Here is a 25,165-nt window from a genome sequence, read left to right on the forward strand (position 1 = left end):
AGTGAATATTTTCAAGCACCCTCTCTTAGGGAAAGGTGTAGAACAGCTAAGGAAAAGCCTAATTTGCCATTACTCAAAATGAACCTATTACAAGTAAGATTCATTATCACTAAGATAATAGGAAGATTTGGAAGGGGGGAGAAAGATCTTGTTTGCTGGTGAGCTGTCTTAGAGAGCTGTCTTAATCCCCAAAATTGAATGTTTTCAAATTCTGTGTGATATCTATAACACAAATAACAGTATTCCTAGCCCAAACAAAGCTCCAGTGATGGAACAGCACATTCTTGCTCAGCTTATTATCATCATCTTTTTATTAGAAGACATAATGCCTAATACTGCATACTAAAATGTTTATTCTTTAGAAAGAATCTAAAAGCTTTTAATGCGATAACGTTTAATACTTCTGATATGCTATTATGGAGCTTATTAAGCCATTTTTGGTTTGCTGTTTTTAATTTGTTTCTGCATTTAATTTTGCAGTGTAGAGATATTACTGTTTGCATTAGATTTTTACCTGTTATGCTTCGTCAAGGCAATTAGACTGTGACTCTAAATTGGGAAAATACTTGTTTTGAAGGACTTTCTGCTTGTATTTATATAATAAAAATAAAATATACTGTATAAAATATAGCAATAGCAATAGCAGTTAGACATATATACTGCTTCATAGGCTTTCAGCCCTCTCTAAGCGGTTTACAGAGTCAGCATATTGCCCCCAACAACAATCTGGATCCTCATTTTACCCACCTCGGAAGGATGGAAGGTTGAGTCAACCCTGAGCCGGTGAGATTTGAACAGCCGAACTGCTGAACTGCAGTCAGCTGAAGTAGCCTGCAGTGCTGCATTTAACCACTGCGCCACCTTGCAGCACAATGTTTTTATGCTAATTTTGGGACAAAGTTACAAATACATGATATTTTACTTTTATTTGATTTTTTTTTATTTACTAAATTTATATATTGCCCATCTCACTATCAAGCAATGATTAGAATGAATCCTGTTGTGGGTTTTGATACTGCACAATGCAGCAATGAAAGAAGCAGAATAGATGGAAGCATTTGCATGAGAAAAACAACAGTAGAAGGGTTAATCCTTGTCCTCCATATTTATCTTGCAGTTCATTTCAAAGCTATTTCTTAAAGAAGTTTGTTAAAGTCTTATTTCCAGATTCCATTGGAAAAGTTGCTTAAAGAAAGAACTGCACAGGAAGAGTGATGCACCTATTTTTCACTTCTGCAATGCACAATTTGGAAAACATAATCTAAATGATTTTTTTCCTCCTTTACAGACTAGGATATAGAGGAGGTCTCCAGATATAAGTGGATTTAAAAGATATATGCATAATTATTTAGTTTTTAAAATAGTGAACATTATTGCAGCAATTCCTTAGAAAGTTAAACATGGAAAAAGTGAAACTTGCAAATTTGGGTTGATTATGTTGTAGGCAGTAACATTTTCATAAGAGTGTAGGAATGTAAAAGAAGATGATCATGGATTGTTATAGAAATGGATTTCTGAGATCTATCAAAACCATTTATACTATGGCACATTTAGCTGTGGGTTTCTGGTATCTAATGTTCCTATCATCAAAAAGATCATCAAAATCGTATATGTCCTGAAATGCAAAAAAAATACTTTCCTAAGAAGACAATCAATAAACCAGATTTAAACTCATCTTCATTAACTTTTTAACACAAAACTGAAGACGTAAACAAGTCTGTTGTGATATTTAATATAGGAACTAGAAGCTGAGAGAGTTAAACTCATGGAAGATGTGACTTATAATAAGAGGAAAATGAAAGAACTAGAAGATAACCTCCTTTATAAATTAACTACAACTAAAGGTATGGTATTTATGTTTACCTCTGTTACATAAATAATGCAGACATTTACCAGTGCATCAGAATAAAAGATAAAAATTTAATTTAGAGCTTATTGGACTATTAATTTGAATCTAGTACAGGAGTGTCAGACTCGCGGCCCATGGGCCAGATGCGTCATGTGCTGGCTCCACCCACACCCAGTTTAGTGAAGGGGAAAAAGTCTCGATACATCACATGACACTGTCATGTTGATGTGAGGCTGTCCCTCAGAAATTTTCTACTATATTTGAAGAAAAAAGAAGATTTTGAGACATGGAAACTTTGTTCCCTGTAGATAAAACAATGGGTGTAATTTTTCCTGTTGTTAAAAAGCAACTTTAGAACAATTGTATTTGTATTTGTATTTGTTTATTATTTATAGGCCGCCCTTTTCCCTGAGGGGACTCAGGGCGGCTTACAATTTATGGGGAGGGGAATACAAAACAATAAGACATAAACAACACATAAGTAAAAATGGAACACAACATTCATTCGTCATTCGGGTGGGGACGGATTACAATCTTTATCCCCAGGCCTGACGGGATAGCCAGGTCTTGAGGGCTGTACGGAAGGTCTGGACGGTGGTGAGGGTACGAATCTCCACGGGAGATCGTTCCAAAGGGTCGGAGCTACTACTGAAAAGGCTCTCCTCCGCGTAGTTGCCAGTCGACACTGACTGGCGGATGGAACTCGGAGAAGGCCTAATCTGTGTGATCTGATAGGTCTTAGGGAGGTAGTTGGCAGGAGGCGGTCTCTCAAGTACTCAGATCCACTACCATGGAGGGCTTTATGGGTGGTAAGTAGCACCTTGAAGCGCACCCGGAGATCAACAGGTAGCCAGCGCAGCTCGCGGAGGATAGGTGTTATGTGGGCGAACCGCGGTGCGCCCACAATCACTCATGTGGCCGCATTCTGGACTAGCTGAAGTCGCTGGATGCTCTTCAAGGGCAGCCCCATGTAGAGCACGTTGCAGTATTCCAGCCTAGAGGTCACAAGGGCCCGAGTGACTGTTGTGAGAGCCACCCGGTTCAGGTAGGGTCGCAACTGGCGCACCAGGCGAACCTGGGCAAATGCCCCCCTGGTCACAGCCGACAGGTGGTGGTCAAAGGTCAGCTGTGGATCCAGGAGGACTCCCAAGTTGCGAACCCTGTCTGAGGGGTGTAAAATTTGCCCCCCCCAGCCTGAGTGATGGAACACTAGCCGAATTATTGGGAGGGAAACACAACAGCCACTCGGTCTTTTCCGGGTTGAGTACCAGTTTGTTAGCTCTCATCCAGTCCCTAACGGCCTCGAGACCCCGGTTCATCACTTCCACCGCTTCATTGAGTTGGCACGGGGCGGACAGATACAACTGGGTATCGTCCGCGTATTGGTGGTATCTTATCCCGTGCCTCCGAATGATCTCGCCCAGCGGTTTCATGTAGGTGTTAAATAGTAGGGGGGATAAGACCGAACCCTGCGGCACCCATATGTTAGGGGCCTAGGGGTCGATCTCTGCCCCCCAACCAACACCGACTGCGACCTGTCCGAGAGGTAGGAGGAGAACCACTGCAAAACAGTGCCTCCCACCCCCACCCTCCCGCAGTCGTCGCAGAAGGATACCATGGTCGATGGTATCAAAAGCCGCCGAGAGATCAAGGAGAACCAGGATGGATGCATGGCCTCCATCCCTGGCTCTCCAGAGATCATCTGGAGAGATCAAGGTGGCGCAGTGGTTAAATGCAGCACTGCAGGCTACTGCTAGATCAGCAGGTCAGCGGTTCAAATCTCACCGGCTCAGGGTTTGACTCAGCCTTCCATCCTTCCGAGGTGGGTAAAATGAGGACCCAGATTGTTGGGGGCAATATGCTGACTCTCTGTAAACCGCTTAGAGAGACCTGAAAGGCCTATGAAGCGGTATATAAGTCTACTGCTATTGCTATTGCTATCAGTCAATGCGACCAAAGCGGTTTCTGTGCTGTAACCAGGTCTGAAGCCGGACTGGAAAGGGTCAAGGTAACTAGCTTCATCCAAGGACCGTTGAAGCTGGAAGGCCACCACCTTCTCAACAACCTTCCCACAAAGGGGAGGTTGGAGACTGGACGGTAATTGTTGAGAACAGATGGATCCAAAGATGGTTTCTTCAGGAGGGGTCTCACCACCGCCGCTTTAAGTGCGAAGGGGAAGTGCCCCCTCCCGAAGGGAGGCGGCAACGACCGCCTGGATCCAGCCTCGTGTCACCTCACTGCTGTTGGCAACCAGCCAGGAGGGACACGGGTCCAGTACGCAAGTGGAGGCGCTCACAGCTCTCATGGCCTTGTCCACATCCCCAGGGGCAACATCCTGAAACTCAACCCAGAGATGGTCTGCCAATTTATCCCCTTGTGCCTCTGCTGGATCTGCAAAGGTGGAGTCCAAATCCAACTGAAACCTAGCAACTTTGTCCGCTAAGAACTGGACATAATCCTCAGCCCTACCCTGCAAGGGGTCCCCCGTATCCCTCCTATTTAGGAGGGAGCGGGTTATCCTAAACAGGGCGGCTGGGCGGCACTCAGCGGACGCAATACCAAATAAATAGATTCAGTTGCCTTAATCAGCAAAATAGCACCCCACCTAACTGGCAATGGTTGTCTAAACTATCATGAATTAATTTGGTCATAATTATACTGAGTCATTAAGGCAAATTGAGCAATGGAACTTTATTAGGGATGAAGAATTAATGTTATCCTGTGTTCCTGACTCTAAAATCCATTACTCTAAAATCTATAATAACCTATGAAGAATAGAGCCAGTTTCGTGTTGAGTTTAAGATACTTTATTATTCATTTCATTCACTATTACTTTGAATTAAATAGCTCCCCATCTCAAATACATGACTCTGGGCATCTTGAAGGCCTTTGACTCTGGGTTGTCAGTCCCTTTGTTTTCCATTAGTCCTTTTTACGCTACCCTTCCCTCTAGAAGTGAAAATCTATTCAAAATATTCTAAAACTTTATTTGAAACATTTTCTGTGCTACTCTTTAGGGTCTTTGGTGGATGATGAATCACTGATCGGTGTTTTGAGAACCACTAAACAAACAGCTACAGAGGTATCTGAAAAACTAGAAGTTGCAGGAGAAACTGAGAAAAAAATTAACACCGCACAAGAAGAATATCGTCCTGCTGCTACACGAGGGAGCATTCTTTATTTTCTGATCACTGAAATGAGCATGGTTAATATAATGTATCAGACTTCCCTAGCTCAGTTTTTTAAAACTATTTGATCAGTCCATGGCTAGGTAAGAACACAGTGTACACAGTAATGTTTTTTTTTCTGCTTTCTCCCCAGTATTTGTTGTAACTTAAAGAATTTGCTTGCTTTGTTTTGGCACCTTAGATCTGACAAGACTCCAATTCCACAGAAAAGGATCACGAATATTATTGAGTACTTGACATATGAAACTTTCACATATTCTGTTAGAGGCCTATATGAAAATCACAAATTTCTTTTTACCTTGCTTTTGACATTAAAATTGATCTTCAGAGGGGCCAGGTCAAACCAAAGGAATTCCAGGCACTCATTAAAGGTAATCATCTAGAATTCTATATTAATTTTATTGTATATATTTTGCATTTTAAATCCTCATCACAATCTAGTATGAAGATTAAACAGAGCAGGCAACATTTAAAGCCATTGGATCGAATCATCAGAGCTTTGTAGTAGTCATAGCCAAAAAGTTATTCATAAAAGAATATGTGTTCATCATAAAAAAATGCAAACTATATAATAAGTCACCATAGATACAAAGAGTATGAACTTAGTTTGTTTCATTCATTCATTCATTCATTCATTCATTCATTCATTCATTCATATGCAGTAATCAGTTATAATGCTATGAAACAAGAAATTACATGTTTGTCTCACAGAATAAGTATTGAAGCAGAAATACCAGAAATACCAGTACTATTTCAGATATTGTGGATACATGTGAATGTAGAGATGATTTTGTAACAAATTAGGCAATCTTATCAATCTAAGTGAAAACAAGATAAAAATTAGAGGACATGAATGCTGGACACTTTGGAGACCTGAAAATGAATGAGAATTTTTTGTTGAGTGTTTCCTTCAAAGAGTCAGTTTGTATCATGGAATATTAGAAGTCCATGAATATGGAAATGAGAAGCCATATTGTTACAGGAGGAAACAGGGGCTGTTATAGAAAAGATTCTTGTGGCAGGGGGGAGAACAGATGTGGAGATTCAGATTTATTCCTTCATTAATTATGCCAGGTATTTATTATTTATTTATTTTATTTATTTTATTTTATTTCGAGTTTTTTATATGCCGCCCAATCCCAAAGGACTCCGGGTGGCTTACAAGAAATATAAAAGCACATAGCAACAAAACAATTAAAACAACAGACACCCTCATACATTCATTCTAGTCAGGGCCAGACTCAACAGTGAGGTCAACAGCCCAGGCCTGCTGGAACAGCCAAGTTTTACGGCTTTTCTGAAGGCCATCAGAGTGGGTATGGTCTGGATTTCCGGGGGGAGCTGGTTCCAAAGAGTCGGAGCAGCCACAAGAAGGCTCTCCTCGAGGGCCCGCCAGCCGACATTGTTTGGCCAAGGCATCTGAAGGAGGCCCAATCTATGTGATCTTACTGGCTGATGGGAGGTATGTGTCAGCAGGCAGTCTCGAAGGTATCCTAGCCCTAAGCCATATAGGGCTTTAAAGGTAATAACCAATACCTTGAATTGAGTCCGGAGACCAATAGATAGCCAGTGCAGCTCACGGAGGATAGGTGTAACGTGGGTGTACCTCGGCACACCCAATATCGCCCGCGCGGCCACATTCTGAACTAACTGCAGTCTCCGAACGGTTTTCAAGGGTAGCCCCATGTAGAGCACGTTACAATAATCCAGCCTCGAGGTGACAAGGGCATGAGTGACCATTAGAGTGCATTCCGGTCCAAATAGGGCTGCAATTGGTGCAGCAGACAAACTTGGGCAAAGGCCCCCCTGGTCAGAGCCGACAGATGATGCTCCAATTTCAGCTGGCGAATCCAGGAGGACTCCCAAATCGTGAGCCCTCTCTGAGGGGCGTAAATTTTCTCCCCCAAGGGTTAAGGATTGGCTGTCCAACAGTCCTTCGGGGACAACATCCAAAGCCACTCAGTCTTATCGGGATTGAGCACAAGTTTGTTCATCCCCATCCAGACCCTAACAGCCTCCAGGCATCGGCATATCACTTCCACCGCTTCACTGAGCTGGCAAGGGGCAGAAAGATATAATTGAGTATCATCGGCATACTGATGATACTTTACCCCATGCTGTCGCATGATCTCACCCAGCGGCTTCATGTAGATGTTAAATAGGAGGGGGGGCAAGACCGAACCCTGCGGCACACCACATTCAAGGGGCCTAGGGATCGACCTTTGCCCCCCAACCAACACCGACTGCGATCTGTCAGAGAGTAAGAGGAGAACCACCGTAAAAACGATGCCTCTCACTCCCACCTCCCCCAGGCATCGCAGAAGGATATCATGGTCGATGGTATCGAAAGCCGCTGAGAGGTCAAGAAGCACCAGATAGAGGAATATCCTCTATCCTGGCCTGCCAGAGTATCATCGGTCAGGGCGACCAAGCAGTTTCTGTGCTGTACCCGGGCCAGAAACCAGACTGAAAGGAGTCTAGATAATCCATTTCATTCAAGGTCCGTCGGAGTTGAAGCGCCACCACCTTCTCAACAACCTTCCCTAAAAAGGAAGGTTGGAGATGGGATGATAGTTTTTCAAAAACAGCTGGGTCCAGGGAAGGCTTCTTGAGGAGGGTCTTACCACTGCTTCCTTTAATAGTTGCAGGGAAAACCCCTCCTGCAAAGATGTGTTGATAATCGTCTGGAGCCAGCCTTGTGTTACCTCTCTGCTGTTGAAACCAGCCAGGTGGGGCACGGGTCCAGTAAACAGGTGGAGGCACTCATCGCTCCCATGGCCTTGTCCACTTCCTCAGGGGTGACAAAGGTATAAATTAAACAAAAGAATAGTCCTTGAATAGCATTAACAGTATTCTGTATTCTTCCCTACTAGGGAAGAATGCCCAAATTGGTTCCTGAGTTTGCCAGCCAAATTCTTTTCAAATACATTGTTTAAACATATATCAGTTCAAATGACTTATGGACAATGAATAAATTAACCACGTAATTTCTATCTTGTGAAATATTGGGAAAAATTGATAAAGGAAACAAGGGTGCTGTTAAGTTTTGGATATGAGAGGGCCCACTATTTTCAGGTGGAAAAGGGGGGGACATGGGGGGGGGGAGAAGGTAAACTAGAACAAAAGGAGAATGAACAAAAAAGGAGGAAAATCCAGGTCTAGCATGAAAATATATTGGGAAAAAACGCTCTCCCAAAAGAATAAGTGGAAATGTGCTAAGAAAAGATGATATGAAGGCTGCATGGAACAGAATGGGGAAAAAATGTCTTCAAGATTGCCATAGAAGAATTTATTCTTTATTCTAGTAGAAATTATTAAAAGGACACTTACTAGACTGATGACAAGATTATTGATAAGTATACATTTGTGCAGGAGAATGGTTGCTGCAAAAAATAAATATGAGAGAAAGATATTGTATGTGTGTATTAAAAATAGAATTTCAAATATTTACTCAAAAGAACAAGATTAAAAGAGGCAGAAAAAATGCAAAGTGACTTGATGAATGTAAAATTGTTTTGAAAATGGGTGAACAGAGCTTAAATGAAGAGGCTCCCTCAAAGTGAATGGAATTAAAAATTAAAGTGATAAATGACTTGGAATGAAATTCCAATAAAGGAAATGAGAGAATGCCAAAAGGAATATTTCAGGTTTTTATGGGAACCATGATGAGATATCAAAGAATGGAATTGACACGGCTGCTATGAATGTTAATGTGCAATACTGTGAAAATGGTAGGCTGCAGTTGTAGATAGTGTAAATAGAAAAATACTAAATATGGACACGGTTTGCCTAAGAAATAGCTGTGCACCTATTTAACTTGCATGAGAAGTTTGCACAGTTTGAAGAGTGTTGTAATTGTTCCTGTAGACAAAAAGAAAGGTAAAGGAAGGCTGAAGGATTAGTTTATTAGCTGTATTTGATAGCATTTTGAATGACAGCTTACAAGAGATGACAATGAGCAACATCCGTAGGGTGGCTTTACGCCTGGCAGGGACTGCACAGAACAAGATTTTGCTCTTCATTAAATCACAGAAAAACATGAGAAACTTTGTTGGCTTAGAGAAAAATGCATGAACAATGTATTATAATGTGTTTACGTGGATATATTGAAGGTTTAAGTACTTAATTTGATGAGTTAAAGAATAAAGAATGTATGGGAATATGGAATGCTTGCAAATGATTCAGCATGAATAAAATGAAGATGGCAATGTCCTTGTTGGCTGCAGTCGGTATAAATCAATATATCAGATACTTGTGGCATTAAAGATATGTTGCCTGGAGATGTGGAAAAAGTATGTGTACTTTTGTGGATAGGTAATAATTTGTGATTACCCGAGAACTTATTTTGCAGTCATGATTAGACTTCAAATATAATGGATCTGAAAACTGATGTATCAAGAAAAAAAGTAGTTGTTCTTGACAGTAAAAAGAAGTCATGATTAATACATAAATGGTGAAAAGTCAAACAGTATTTGAATCCTGATTACTCAAGATGGAGAAATATTCAGATGTGTCATTGCTGATAAAAGCTAACGGGCAGTATAATGTCCATTGTGAGGATTAATGTTAAGGGGGGAAAGGGTATTGTGTAAGAGCCTGGTTCGGTCAACTGTATTACATGAAGGTGTACATTGGGGAAGTCAGTAGAAACATCAAAGTAGAATGAGGTATTCTAAACTATATGTAATAAAATTGGAGAAAATGAGATCACAAATCAACAGCTGCTGAGTGAGTACGTATTTGAATTTGAAACAAAATACATGGATGTGGTTTAATAATATAACAACAATGAATGGAGATCAACTTAAAAATATATGAATAATAAATAGGTCAAGAGGAAGGAAAAGACTGAGAAAGTTGTGATTCATTGGAGCTGATGAATTATTTGGAAAGAGCGGTAAAAAATTAGAAACAAGAGTGGTTTAGATATAGTGGAAGCAAAGGTGTTTTTTTTTGTTTTTTTTTGCAGAAGTGGGAAATATGAAGACATAGTATGTCAAATAGTCTTGTTTTAGACATTACATTACCAAACTAGGTAACATCACCAGCACTTGCCGAAATGTCTGCAAGAAAACAACCAAGCTCAGTGACCACCGAGGACCCCAACGGTTTAACCCTGAAACTATACCTATTCTCTTTTATCAGTCTCATTTTAAACTGGATGTAGCTATAGTTCTTTTCCTTTCTCTACTCTTTCTTTAATTTATTTCCTTACTATTTTAGTATTTTTCATCTTTTGCATAACATTACATGTTCTCAGAGAAAATAATCTGTTGGGTCTGTGCACAGTACATATGGGGTAATGAGGATTTAATAGCTGCCAGCTGGTGTAAGATTGTAAGCTGTAAAACTGTAAGCTGATTCAATGATGATGCAATACAGGTTCAATGATCAGCAATACAGGTATAGCAGGTTTAAGATCTGGTGGGGTCCACACAGGTCTTTTACCGTCTTAAGAGGTTGTATATATAGGTGGCCATTAAAGGGTGTCTCTCTTGTCGTGTATCTCATTTCTCTCCTTGTGTCTGAGGCTGAGTGGTAAGGGATTTATCTACACGTGTATGGCTGTATATACTGTATGTATATATAAACCACCAGTAATTGTTTAAAGGAGTTATGTGCTGTCTGCTGTGTTTTTATTCCTGAGTTTATCTCATAATAATAGTCATGCTTCCAAAACTCTTGACAGTACATTCCATGACAGAATAGTGGGAAGCATCTCTCGTCAAACGGGAGACCAGGATTCAGTACTCCAATGGAAAGGCTGACATTATGAGAGCCACTTTGGTCTAGTGCAGAGGTGGTTGCTGCCGCTTCAGCCTGGATTGGCTGAATTGGTAGTAGTGGTTAGCTCTGCCCACCTGTCAGGATACGACTAAACCTGTAATAAAGAAATTGGCAACCCACCTCTGTCTCGTGATTAACAAAGTTCTAGGTGAAGACAGTGGCTCAAGTCCCACCTTAAGCCATGAAAGCCAGCTGGGTGACTTTGGGCCAGTCACTCTCTCTCAGCAAAACCACCTCGCAGAATTGTTTTTGTGGGGAAAATAGGAGGAGAAAAGTGTGCTAGTTATAAAAATAATAAAGTTAGGATACAAACAAACAAAATAAAAATAGTAATCTTACTTTGACTTTCTAATTGACGTAGGACAATCTGCACACATCCCATGCTACAACCAATGTGAATTGGAGAACAAAGTTCTATGCAACTTGATCATAAACCTTTTATTTAGCATTCAATCCAGCTGAGTTTAATATGAATTCAATTAGCTAAGACGCTTGCTTAGAACTTCATTGCTCTATGCAGCCCTAAAAAAATTTATTCAGAAGTCCATCCCATCAGGCACAGTGGGCTAGTTGCTGGTGAATGTTTTTTTGGATTGCAACATGATTCTCTGTCTCAAATAGAGATAATCTGGAAAAACAACTGTGGATGGAACAATGTGATACTTGGGATAAAAATTGCTGATTTTTTGTTATTGTTCAGATCCGCAACAAGCATAAGATATATGCAGTTCACAATAATATGAAATATTAAAGCTTGATATAGTTCTTTGTTAATCATAGGGGTCATTTTCAATAACTATCAATGTTTTTCATCCAGGCGGTGCTGCGCTGGATCTAAAAGCTTGTCCTCCCAAACCATTCCGTTGGATTCTAGATATGACATGGCTCAATCTAGTAGAACTGAGCAAACTACCCCAGTTTTCAGAAATTATGAATCAGGTATGTTTATAGCCTTGGTTGTTTTTACTTCTTTTAGCATTAGCAAAGAATCCTATTCTCTTTTATGAGCACTTGTGACCCGGCCATTCATGCCAGGGCATTATATTGTTATAGCAATAGCAATAGCAGTTAGACTTATATATCGCTTCATAGGGCTTTCAGCCCTCTAAGCAGTTTACAGAGTCAGCATATTGCCCCAAACAACAATCCGGGTCCTCATTTTATCCACCTCGGAAGGATGGAAGGCCGAGTCAACCCTGAGCCAGTGAGATTTGAACAGCCGAACTGCAGAACTGCAGTCAGCTGAAGTAGCCTGCAGTGCTGCATTTAACCACTGCGCCACCTCGGCTCTTCAATTAAAATGCTGTTCTGCATTTTAATTGCACATATATATTTTTACCCAGGCTTAAGGTAGGTGGATACAGAAATCATAATAAATGCTATCATATTTTGAAATGCAATGCAAAGTAACCTTTCCTGAATTCAAAGAACATACATGAAGTATAGACTTCTTGTCCATTCCTTAAAGGAAAAATAAGCTTAAATGTTACCTCTGGTTCTTCATTAGATATCCCGTAATGAGAAAGGATGGAAAAATTGGTTTGATAAAGATGCTCCAGAGGAAGAAACTATTCCTGACGGATATAGTGATTCACTAGATACCTGTCGCAAATTATTGCTTATCAGGTAAAAATCACAAGTAATTTTGGCATTACTTTTTTATATGTTCTTAGTTTTCTTCAGGAAGTACTACATGTTGGCACTGGAAAAGGCTCATTTTCTAAAATGTTATGTTTAAAGCATTAAAATAATTGTGAATATAATACTATGAATATTATCATTATGAATTAAAATAATAATGATATAACACTAATTTAGGAATATCTTTTTTGTAGGTCTTGGTGCCCAGACCGCACACTTTCTCAGGCCAGAAAGTATATTGCAGATTCCTTGAGTGAGAAGTATACAGAACCTGTCATCTTAAATTTAGAGAAAACATGGGAAGAAAGTGATAAAAGGACACCTCTCATTTGCTTCTTGTCTATGGGATCTGACCCACGAATCAAATTGATGCATTGGCTAGAAAACTTAACTGGGTATATATTTATGTTACATTTTAAAACAAGGATTTTAAAAAATTGCTTCACTAAATCTGGCTTTCTAGTAGCTTTCTAGTGAATCTCTTAGGAATCCTACTTTTTGTAATAGTTTCTTCCACTAAATAAAGCCCAATTCCTTAATACTTTGCCTACAAGCACTCGTCTCTATGGACAGCTACCTCGATATCTGCAGGCTCTTATTATACTTTATTTCATTTTCCATTCTTTTTTATACTTTTCATTAAATAAACAATGCAACAGAAAGCTATCATGCTTTAAAGGTAATGTGAGACTAGCACAAGCAAAGATAAAATAAATATTCAGTATTAATATGGGAACAAAATAATAACTCTACAACTGAGATAAATAAATCCATAATTGAAAAAATGAAAATAAAAATAACTTACTCTTTTCAAAAATGGTTTGCAATTGCAAAAGCAAGAATATGTTCATTTATTAGAATTTTATTGTGTTTTCTTATTTTGTAGAAAACAGAGCTATATCCATGGGTCAGGGACAAGAAGTTCATGCACGCAAACTAATCCAGGTCTCAATGGTACAGGTAATATGCAATGTTCTTTTTAGTGGGGTTTTAATTTTTTTCCAACAAAAATGTTTTGTATTTGAGAAAGACTACAGACCTTTACTTACTGATTTGAGAATAACTTTCATTTAACTAAATGGCTCAATAATTATGTCCAGATTTCAGAAAATAAAATTTATTACATTGGTAATTACCCCCCAAAATTACCATATCCCCTAATTGACAATAGCTGTCCTATTGTACTTTTTATAACTACCACAAGGTGGCAGTGCTACTTTATTTACCATTGGAATATACTCCTTTCATCTGTATGCAAATGCATACTTGTTTTTAATAGTATTAACAAACACATATTGGAGAACAAAGTATGTATGGTATATGAAAGATAAATCTCCATTAGAAAAATCTTCATATAGTGTTATTAATCAATAGCGATATACTCAAGACAAATGGTTTAATCAACTGTTTGGGGAACAGGGTGGCTGGGTGTTACTTCAGAATTGTCATCTAGGTCTAGAATTTATGGAAGAACTTTTGGAGACAATGCTGACTGCTGATATTCCCGATGACACCTTCCGAGTTTGGATAACCACTGAACCACATGATCGATTTCCAATCACTTTGCTGCAGGTTAGCTAAATCTAAAGAAAATGGGAGTGTTTATTGATTAAAAATACCAGCTAAAATATTACCTTCTTTGGAACTGAAAAGGCTAAACATTTAAGTCATTTGAGCTAGTTTGCATTTAGACTGGTTCGAAAAGCAAATTGTTTTCTATTCCTTTATGGGGACTGTTATCTGCCAAGTGGGTGTGCAATACGTTTGAAAGCAATATACACTCTATAGCTCTGAAGTGTCTGGTGCTCTTGGGCTACTCACTCATTGCAGATCATTGCTATTTTGAAGTAGCAACAGAGTAGTTTGTGTATTCATGATAAGAGGTATTAGACAATTAAAGAGATGAAAGTGAACATAGGCAACATGTATTAATGTATTCCGATCTGAATCAAAGCTGAGTGTCTAGCAGAAATTGCTACTCATGGCAAGGGGAGAGGAAGCAATGATTACCGATTCCTCATTGTTCCTGTGGCCATCCATGTTCTTGTCAATGCTGGGGGGGAGGCGACGGGGCTGTCATCCAACTCTTTAACAAGATTTATGGTGAAGGGAGACTTCCATCATCAAATGTTTCCTCTTAGTCCATGAGTCATGTCTATATACTTGTTTGAAAACAAAAGTAGCAGAGGCTAAACCTGGCTTTCTAATTGCAAGATCAAAGTTTAATTAGGGTGAAAACACACTGAGTATACTGAAATTTTATTATTGCTCCTCATATCCTAGAAGTCATTGTTGTAATTAAAAACCAATACCAAGACTGAACACTCAACAACACTAGATAGACCAGAGCAGAAAATCAAGTCCATATGAAGGCTACAATTAGTTTTATTGAGAATGGATATCATAAAGGAATCTCACAAGACAACCCTTGATTGCTCTCCCCTTACATATACCTCTGTAAATTAGGGAGATGTCTATCTTAATCATTTCCAAATATTACATTATTGCATTGCTCTGAACTGAAAACAAATATTTCAGCCTCTTTTCCCTAAATAATGGACCCTGCTTATTTCTGTCAAGGTCATCTTCCTTACTCTGTACAGTTATGTGGATTGGGACGAAACAGTTGAACACTGGGAAAATGTAGGCATTGGAAAAGGAAATTCCTATTAATAGAAAGAAATAAGAGAAAAAATGAAAGTTTCTAAATGTTTTATGATTGCCTATTTTAAGGTTTTAAATTGATATGCTGAGATGAGGTGGATTACCTTGATGATATTTAAGTGCTATAGCCTTGTAAGACAATGCAGAAACATATATAAAGTGCATGTGCTTTTATTTTTGATCACATTTCCTTCATTCAAGTGCTCAATAAGCCCAGTCATAGTAGCATTTGCAGTAAACTGCAAAAACAGCAAATATTACTTGAGATGCACACAACGATGTCATCATGCAAAAGCCACTATTACGTACTACAGGTGTGTAAATCACAGCATCTGTGTGATGCCTATCATGAACATATCCTTATTTGCTCTTTCTGTGCCCTTGCAGTTGCTATGGTAAACATTCTAACTAGTACATTTTGTTATATTTGTGGACTTGATGAAACAGCATCATTTTCTAAATGATGTGCCCTGACCTTTAGTTTTCAAAACAGTGTGGCTTGCCTCCTTTGGAATCAGAAATAATAAACCCTTTTTCATGTTATGCCAGACTTCAATAAAATTCACCAATGAACCTCCACAAGGTGTACGAGCTGGTTTGAAGAGAACGTTTTCTGGGATAAATCAAGACTTGCTTGATGTCAGCAATATGCCTATGTGGAAACCTCTTCTGTACACAGTGGCCTTCTTGCACTCCACAGTTCAGGTATTACAGACAAATAGCACATTTTGTGCCTAAAGGAACATTTTCTCTAGGAACCACAATAAATCATTCTGGTATCTTATTGAGGCCTACAAGCTTTGTATGTCTCATGCCAAATGAAGGCCATACATTGTAAATTCATTCCTCAATTCCAAATGTTCGTCTATTTGGATTTAAAAGCCTGGTGACAGCTTAAATATTTTATTTCTTCTAGCTGTATTGATAGCCCTGTTATTTCCCTGTTCCTTATTTATATTTTGACCAAGAATAACACTTAAATAATAGTATGATATTAACACTATTATTTCTTGTATCTTTTGAAGAAGAAATTTAAATTAAAAAGACTAAAACCCTTTGTCTTACTGTATGAATAGAATTTGGGAAATTATACCAGGTTCACTTGTCATAGTACACTGAATTTTGGATTATTTCCAGGTGTATATACATGTATTATACTGCATAAACTATTCACAGAAAGAAAATGTCCATCTTTATATTAAATAGTTTGCTATATTAATGTGAATGTCAGTAATGGTATTTGCACTTTTAAAAAAAGATTGCCTTGCTCATGAAAAAAAATCAAAATTTGTATAAAAGCTATATACTAAGAAAGATTAATAATGATATAGCTCTAATATGGATATTGGAAGTTCCTAAACAAAATATTATTATTATTAATGAAAAAGCAATATACATATACATTCATACATCTAAATAAATTACTACTTGTTATTTATTTTCTATAATAAGGAAAGACGAAAATTTGGTCCTTTGGGCTGGAATATTCCCTATGAATTCAATTCTGCAGACTTCACAGCCAGTGTTCAATTTATACAGAATCATTTGGATGAATGTGACATTAAGAAAGTAAGTTTGTACTTAGAAATGCTGCCAAATAGTTATGTATCTCAAATGGGATAAAAATTTCACAGGTTTCTAAGGCTCACTGGAGATGCAGCTTCGTTACTAATATAGATGAATATGATATGGATGAAAAGTTTAGCCCTTCACTCCTCAGCCCCCTGTATTTCAAACAACTGCTTTATGTGACACGAATTGTGGAAAAATTTCTGCAGGGGAAAAAAAATCTCCTGGCGGTATCAGGAGCTGGTATCAGGGAGGAGTGTGCAGGATCGAGTTTAATTAAGAATTGGCAGAATGATCTTGTTCTCACCGGAACTGGCTTAGCTAATTTCATAGCAAATCTAATGCAATGCAAATCAAAAGCCACTCTTGCATCTCTATCAGTACTGTTCTTCTGCTACCTTGTATTGTAAAAATATCTTAATTTAAACATTTCATAAGCAGAGCCATAATCCTTCAGTGTGGGCAAAATTCTTACATGTGAAATCACATGTGCATTTATTTTCAAAATCTTTCTCCATTTTTACAACATGAATTTTAACTATGCAAACATGCTTTTTAAAATATAGGGTATATAGTGTTTAATTATGAGGAGAAATGTGCTTTGAATTGCAGGACTATTGCCCAGCCAAAGGGCACTACTTCCAAACTGCACAGCTAAATTAGACAGAGGCATTAATGTTTCAGAAGTATGTTTATGGGCGTCAGAATCAAAATGCATATTTTGGGCAATGGTGAGGGACCATTAAAAGAGTGCAGAAACACAGATGAAGGAAAGAGGAGATGTATTTCTGATCACGTTGTGTAAGAAAATGAAACATTCCTTGGCTGGGTATAATAATATAAATTCAAATGCACACATATCTTTCTTCTGAAGCCGAGTCTTTTCTCAGAAGAATAAGTGTATCAATCTAGAGTGTGTAAGAGGCATCCTATTCTCCCACACTGCCCTGCTAAGCCAAGAGATTGCAACGAGCTGGTAATCTTGTACAGAGTGATTTTAGCCTCCCAATGGTACTGTAATCCGCACAATATTGTTGTTATTAGGATTCAAATGCACTTACCTGCACAACTAGCGTTAACTTAAGGGCTCAGTGTGAAAACAATGCCCATTTGTTTACTTTTGCTGGCAGCGCTATACAGACAACATTTTGGCTTCATAAAGCCCTTATGTGCTCTTAGTTTCCTGGATTGTATAATGAAAGAAGAAGAATATGCCTTGCCAAATAGTGAAAACTGAAGCCAAAACAGCAGTATATGATGCGGTATGCCACCGTCTTTTGTATGCATATCTGCATCTATTATAAGATGGATCATATGTTAAACAATGGCTTAAACAACAAGGAAAACATCATTTATATTTTAGATAGCTATTCAGCATTTCCCACAATACATTTAAAATACATGCAGTTAAAACTGTAATATATAACTGGATACCCAAGCAAATTGGCAAATGATTTTTTTTGTTAACCATTTTCAGCTATCTGGATTGATGAAAATTTGGGAGATATAATAATATCAAGAGGAAAAGAACATTTGGTGAAAATCCAAATCTCACTCCTTGATAAACGCCAAGATCCCTGCATATAAACAGAGTGCAAACTGGCGCAAGGGACTATAGACTATGACTAAGAACTCAATTTTTGATACATATTTTTATTTTCCATTTCCCACATTTACCTAGGGGATATCTTGGAGCACAGTCCGATACATGATTGGAGAAGTACAGTATGGAGGCAGAGTTACTGATGATTATGATAAGCGCCTTCTTAACTGCTTTGCAAGGGTAAGAAAATAAAATGAGACAGTTTTAGTCAAATAAAACTAAAGAATGTTTTTTTTTTAATTTACTTTCAACACATTCAGGCAGTCACTGTAAGAAATACATCTTCTGGAAACAGGGTTTTGCTGGACATTTGACAGAGCTCCTACTGTCACAGGGGGCCTATGCCAACCTTGGTTTCCTATAGGCCCTGTTCTTTCGCTGCTCCTTTCACTGGTTCACCTGCTCTCTATACCACTGACAAATTTTCTTTACTACCCCTTCTCCTTAAAGGAAGTTTGGGCCAATGCCAAATGAGTGGACAACTGAAACAAGAAGAAAGTGGATCCTTTAGATTACCTTGCCTAAAAGTTTCCTAAAACTTGGAACCACAATTGCTAGAAAAATTAAAGCTTGTTCATTTTGGTTGCTGCATTTCCCTTAAGATCAATGCATTAGGACTTTGTAGCTAGATTGAAGAATATGTCTCTTTCATAGGTTTTGGAAAGACATTCTCAAATCATTAATGAATCAGTTAACAGTCTTGATGTAGTTTGGCTTTAATGAGTAGCCAATTTCTTTTTTTCTACTTGAATTGCATAACTGTTAACTTTTCACCATTAATTTATATAGGTCTGGTTCAGTGAGAAGATGTTTGAAAACACTTTCTGTTTTTATACTGGATATAAAATCCCAGTTTGCAAAACTCTTGAGCAATATCAAGACTACATTTCAACTCTCCCTGCCATGGATAGTCCTGAAGTCTTTGGTCTCCACCCTAATGCAGACATAACGTAAGCAGATCTAACAAATTGATATTCAGGTTTTTAAAAAGATAATTTAGCAACAAAGACCATTTTAGTGGGAATTTCAGAGTCTGAATGAATGCAAAATTTAAGGAAGCTTTCCTTGACTTCCTAAAGATTAAAGATTCAAGCTGATGCACATATATCTGGACTGAACTCTGTTGAAATCACTGGGACCTACTTTTCAAGTCAAATGCCCAAAATTGTGCTGTAAAGTATAGCTATTGAAAAGTTTAATTAGTGTGATTGTGTTATAAACATAAAGCATTTCCCAAATGTTCAAGCATAAAATTCAACAGTACTTTTGTCCCACCTGATTATATTAAATGATCTGGCTGACACTTCTATAAGCAGAACATAGATTAAACAAATTAGAAGGAAAGTAATAATTTTGAATTTCTCAGCAAGCTCTTCTAGTTTAAAAATAAAATTTCAGCTGATAAGCAGTTTCAAATAGAAATAAAATGTATATGAGCATATTTTTACCCCTACTAGGTTATTTCTTATTTTTAGCTTCAAAAATTCTCTCCTTATAATTCATACCTCAGTTGCATTACTATCAAAGTTCAAACACTTGGTTTATATTTAGTCCCTCTTTTTTTACTGTGCTCCATGACTTTCATTACAAGCATTTGTAGATCATTCATATTTTAAGTTATCAGAATAGTATCAGGCTCTTCATGTTTTTTTCCTGTTTTAAATCCTGTTCCTCTTCTTCCGTTCCAGTTTTCTTAATATATATTCTGCAGTACAGGTTGAATAAATGCAAAGAGAGCATAGAGCTTTGCCTCACTACTTTGCCATCATACTGTGAATTTCTGATCTGTGTATAAGTTTATAATAAGGGCAATGAGATGTTCTGGGATTCCCATTTTTTTCTGAGCAGCATGATACGATCAACACAATGAAAGATTTTCTTATAATCAAGGAAACACATACTGACTTCTTTTTGGCATTTGCTTTCTCAATTATCCAGGGTGCATCAGAAATAGTGTCTTTTATTAATAATTCCTTGGTTTTTTTCTAAAATTAACATGAATATCTGGCATCTCCCAGAAAGAAGAGAAAAGGCATAAAGTAAAAAACTATGACACAACAGTTGCACCATCACTATAGTATGGCCTGAGGCTGTGTCTTAAACCAAAGGAAAGACTTGGCAACTATCCTTCAAGGCTCCTGCCTTGAGCAGAAGGTTGAACCAGAAAACCTCTGAAGTTCCTGCCAGCCCTATGATTCTATATTCTATGCTACTCCAAAGGCAGCATATCCTAGGGTATAGGAACTACTACCAAGAAAGCCTGACATTTCATCCCAAGCCATAGCTCTCTCAAGGGAGGCAGTTTCTCAATACTTGACCAGACTGGATATCAAATCATGCTTACAAAAACAATCCCTGATACACTCTATAAGGTTTTATGGATAATGCCCAGCACTTTGAACTTGGTACAAAAAGCTATTATCAGATAGTGCATTAACCTAAACAATAGGTGGAATTTTACAACAGTGTATTTCTCCAGTTAGTAGCATCGCCACCACTTTCTGTATCAGTTGCAGTTTCCAAGGTATCTTTTAATATAATCCCATATAAACTGCAACAGTCCAAAGGAGTGGTAATCAGGACATAAGCATTTTGGTTCAGGTTGAATTGTAATTGACAGTCAATGATAAAGTCCTATGTTTTTATTTATTTATTTAAAACCTTTATACAGCTGCCCATATTGAACAAAACTGTGGGTGGCTTACAACTAAGAAACAATATTCATCTGTAATAGAAACATTAAAACCAAAAGATCTGGAACTACAGCCAAACTTTCCCATGCAGTGCACAAGTTGTCACCCTCTCCTAGCATTTGAGTGGAATGCCAGTTCTTGTTTTTAGGTTAAAGGGGGGAGGGTTGTGAAAGCTCAGAGGAAATGGTATTCATGGGAAAGAGGGAAACGGCATACTTCCTAAGTCCCATAAGATGGCAGCCTTTAAGGAAAGGCCTTAAGAACATGCTCATCCTTTCTAATGTGGTATGACAGGCAGATGTCCTTGAGAAAAGGCAGTCTCAGAAGTAACTTGGTCCTGTGCCATGCAAGGCTTTCAAGGTAATTCAAGCAACTTGAATTTTGCCCAGAAGGAAATTGAGCAGCTTGCTCCCAGTCACTTCTTCAGAATCAATTGTTTTGAAGTCCACCCAGATAACAGGGCATAGATGTGCCTTGATCACTTCTAAGGGATCTTCCCAACTGGAATCCAACTCCAAGCGAAGTTGAGCAACTTTGTGCAGCAGATGCTTAGGAATCTCTTGTGTTGCTTCATCTCTTGGAACTGCTTGATCAGTCTGGAACTATGGCTGAAAAGAAGACAGATTTTATTTATTTGTTACCTTCTTTGATCAAGTTTTAAGACCACCACTTGCTGAACAATTTTGGATGGATTTCATAATACATTTTTTTAAAGACAATCTGTTGTTTCAAGCATCCGCTATAGCTAATTCCTCACCAGTTTTTCAACAACCTCATTTGGTATGCTAGGATGCAGCAGCTTTTTTAAAAAGTAGTTTGCTATATGAGTTGAGAATTCCATCCACCATGCATAGTTAAAGAATAATATACTGAAGAATTTAAATGACATTTCTAGTTTGAGAGACTAGTATCTAACTGTTTGGGGAATCTACAAAAGCTTTAGATTTTTCTCCACGGGTCCTTTCTTTACCTCAATTTTTCTGCTTTAGAATTTAAAACCCTGAAAGCCTATTTGGAGCAGTAATACCTTCCTGTGCTTTACAACTTAAAATATTTTCAAAGCAATGCTGAATTTATATACAGAGCACATGTTTAATAGCTGTAGATCTTGAAGACAATCTGGTCAAGAATAACAAATTGTTTTCAAAAATTCCAAAGCACTTTAGAGCCTCAAAAACTCAAACCTGAAACTTAGCCTAAATAAAAGTTTCCAGGTTCCTCCTTTGAGGAGATGGTAAGGGAAAAAATATGACAGAAGCCTGTTAAGATTAAAAAAAACACTAATAATTGAAACTGTGCTCCTTATTATGAGCTGTTAGTTCGCCTTGGCTGTTTTAAAGTCCAGAAATATATAAAAGCCATGTTCTGGTTACATTCAAATGTCATGGCCAACCATGGTTTGATCAACCTCAGTTTAATGAATGTGTTGTCTTTGTTTCCCCAATGCCAGAAATAGCAGGAATCCATTGAATTGTCGGTGGCTTTTCATTGTGGGTTATTTATAGTAATCTTATTTGACAATTTATAATTCTTATAAGTTCTGACTTTATTGCATATCATATAATACTCCTTTCAGATACCAGAGTAACACAGCAGCTGATGTCTTGAACACTATAACCAATATTCAACCAAAAGAAAGTGGAGGTGGAGTAGGAGAAACTCGAGAAGCTATTGTGTATAGATTAGCTGAAGATATGCTTGAGAAATTGCCCCCTGATTATATACCCCATGAGGTAATTGTTCTAAAGTACACATAAGCATGAAAATACTAATCCATAGTGGTAAACTCTTTGTATTGTTTAAGAGTGCTGAAAGAAAATACTCTTCTCAACCTCTTCTTTGTGTGTCAATTTCACACTTCTGCTAGTGGGCAATTCTTTTTCTAGTCATGATCCATACTTGCCCAGAAGCCACAGAAATATCACAGTTGTGTTATGCATGATTGTAGGGAACAGATTTAACATTTGGGGGAAGGTATGAGTTTTATGGTATTGTTCAATATATTTTACAATTGCTTTTACAAAAGCACACACATACAAGTCACCCTGGCTTTAAATTATCTTCTTTCTGGTCAAGGATCAGAAGTGAGGATGGGTTCTGGATATGATCCAAATAGCTCTGTTGGACTATATGGAGCAGCTATTTCAATTTTGCCAAAGGATCGTATAAATAATACAGCAATTATTAGAACAATATTTTATTGGCAAACTTCTTGGCAAAATGTAAAATGATGTATTTAGACAAAATGAAACAAAAGAACATCATCCTAATTTATTATTTTTATGTATGAATTGATTGATTGATCCAATTTATATATCCACCCTTAACAAATGACTTTGAGCAGCAAACAGAATTAAAATATCATAATTATAAAGCATGAAATTGGGGCTATAATGGCTTGAGATGTTTTGTAGTCCAAAGCACAGAACTATATGGCTTGCAATAATTTAAGAAACACTGTAATTGATTCACTTGGACCATATATTTATTATTCTGGAGGATTTCCATAGGATAGGCATTACTTACCCCCAGCAAATGGTATTCAGTATGGATTCAAAAGGTTGGTACGGTATGAGTTGGCTTAGCCAAGTTTAAATAAAAGATGCCAACCCTTTTCTTTTTGTTTGATTGAAAGAAAAGTATCTACTAATATTTTAAACAGGAGCTGAAAGGATCACTCTGGTCCCAGGTCTGTGGTTTTTTGAACACTTTGAACAGGCTCAATCTGAGCCAGAAATTATTCAGGCTCATTTCTGAGCTCCCCAACATTATCATCGGAACATCACCTTCTTTTAAATATGCAATCGGCATTGCTTGGTTGAAAGCCTAAGATTAAACATGTATTTTCAAAGCTCTTAGTATCTTAATTCCAAGGGGCTTGTTTTATTAAAAAGTCTATAGCTAGTGATTCTCCACTACTCTGCTTTATATCTCTTCATATAATTCTTGTGTTAAAAAGAGCTAAAATCACTTTCCTTAGACTGTACTAAATGTTAATGAACAAGAGGCAAAAGTAGAAGCTTTCAGGGCAAATAATTTCAAAACATATCCCTGCTTCTTTTGTTTCTCATTCACTGGTATCTATTGAAAGCTGTTTCTTTTCTTATTGTGTGTTTTTGAAAATACTTTTTAATTTTAAAAAAGGGATGTCTTCCTGAGGTGTTCCTGTCTCCCACCACCACTAAAAAGATGTCATTACATAATAATATCAACAAATTAAATTAGAATGAAGAGAATTCTACGGACGGACGGACGGATGGATGGATGGATGGATGGAATATGAAATGCTTTGTCCTGCTTTATAACTCTCTGCTTCCAATGGACCCAAATAGGACTTTTATTTTGTAGAGAATAATTTGTTTTAAAAATGCACCCATCTTGCTTTACACGGACTCTAAACCTGCTGGTAGAAGAAATCCTCAGATGCTACATAAGAAGGAAATGAGTCCCTTCATGATGTTAAAATATGAATTTAGCTGTATATGTATCTAATGATTCTGGCTTAAGGAAAAATTATTAGCTAATAATTTACCAATGAGAATATTTCCCTTGCTTCCATATTTCACATGAAAAGTCATGTGCATCCCTAGACTGTAATAACTGCAAGCAACTGGGTATATTAATGAATAATTTTCATATTTATAGTCAAGATGCTGTAAATATTGGCATATCTGTGTTGCCTTTTAAAACTTCAATGAGGAGTTCAAGAGCAATGACAAAAGATTCCATATTCACCCAGAAAAGATATGAAACAATGAAGCAAATATTAAAATTGTAATTTCTCAGACTTCCAGTTGTACTTCCGGCGCCTTCAGAAGTGAGGACTGCAAGCTCTGCAGCCCGGCTCCAACCTCTCCTCATCGGAGGGCTCAAATTGAGCCATAGCCACCCTGGAGAGGTGGTGAAGTAAAGGGGGACTGCCTGACAAGTTGATGAGAGCCACATCTCTCCTCCCTGACTAGAAAAGCCCCCTCATCTGAAGACTAGGAGCAACAGCAGCAAACATGTCTTTCATGAAGCTAGGGATGGTCTGAACACCTAAGACTGTTCTGGAGCATTTCCTTGACTCAAAATGATCTTCGCACCAAATTTAATGGTCACTGAGGCTACAGAGCCTATGGGCCGGCACCATGAGGTAACCGAGGCCTTGCAGTGAGAGTGGGCGGTTTTA

The 25,165-nt window shown here is 37.9% G+C and overlaps 1 protein-coding gene across 1 annotated transcript in view; it reads left to right on the forward strand.

Moving 5' to 3' along the window:
- The window catches only part of DNAH8 (dynein axonemal heavy chain 8), a 148,333-nt gene that overhangs the window by 116,919 nt on the left and 6,249 nt on the right, over nucleotides 1-25,165 (forward strand). Inside the window, 16 exon segments of the mRNA XM_032217125.1 lie at nucleotides 1,739-1,844; nucleotides 4,867-5,087; nucleotides 5,089-5,120; nucleotides 5,219-5,346; nucleotides 5,349-5,408; nucleotides 11,642-11,763; nucleotides 12,332-12,450; nucleotides 12,660-12,820; nucleotides 12,823-12,858; nucleotides 13,349-13,425; nucleotides 13,885-14,037; nucleotides 15,679-15,834; nucleotides 16,582-16,698; nucleotides 18,380-18,481; nucleotides 19,091-19,251; nucleotides 22,571-22,727. Coding sequence (XP_032073016.1) covers nucleotides 1,739-1,844; nucleotides 4,867-5,087; nucleotides 5,089-5,120; nucleotides 5,219-5,346; nucleotides 5,349-5,408; nucleotides 11,642-11,763; nucleotides 12,332-12,450; nucleotides 12,660-12,820; nucleotides 12,823-12,858; nucleotides 13,349-13,425; nucleotides 13,885-14,037; nucleotides 15,679-15,834; nucleotides 16,582-16,698; nucleotides 18,380-18,481; nucleotides 19,091-19,251; nucleotides 22,571-22,727 — 1,908 coding nt within the window.

Source organism: Thamnophis elegans, chromosome 4 (genome assembly GCF_009769535.1).
Source record: "Thamnophis elegans isolate rThaEle1 chromosome 4, rThaEle1.pri, whole genome shotgun sequence".
In the NCBI taxonomy this organism is placed as follows: domain Eukaryota; kingdom Metazoa; phylum Chordata; class Lepidosauria; order Squamata; family Colubridae; genus Thamnophis; species Thamnophis elegans.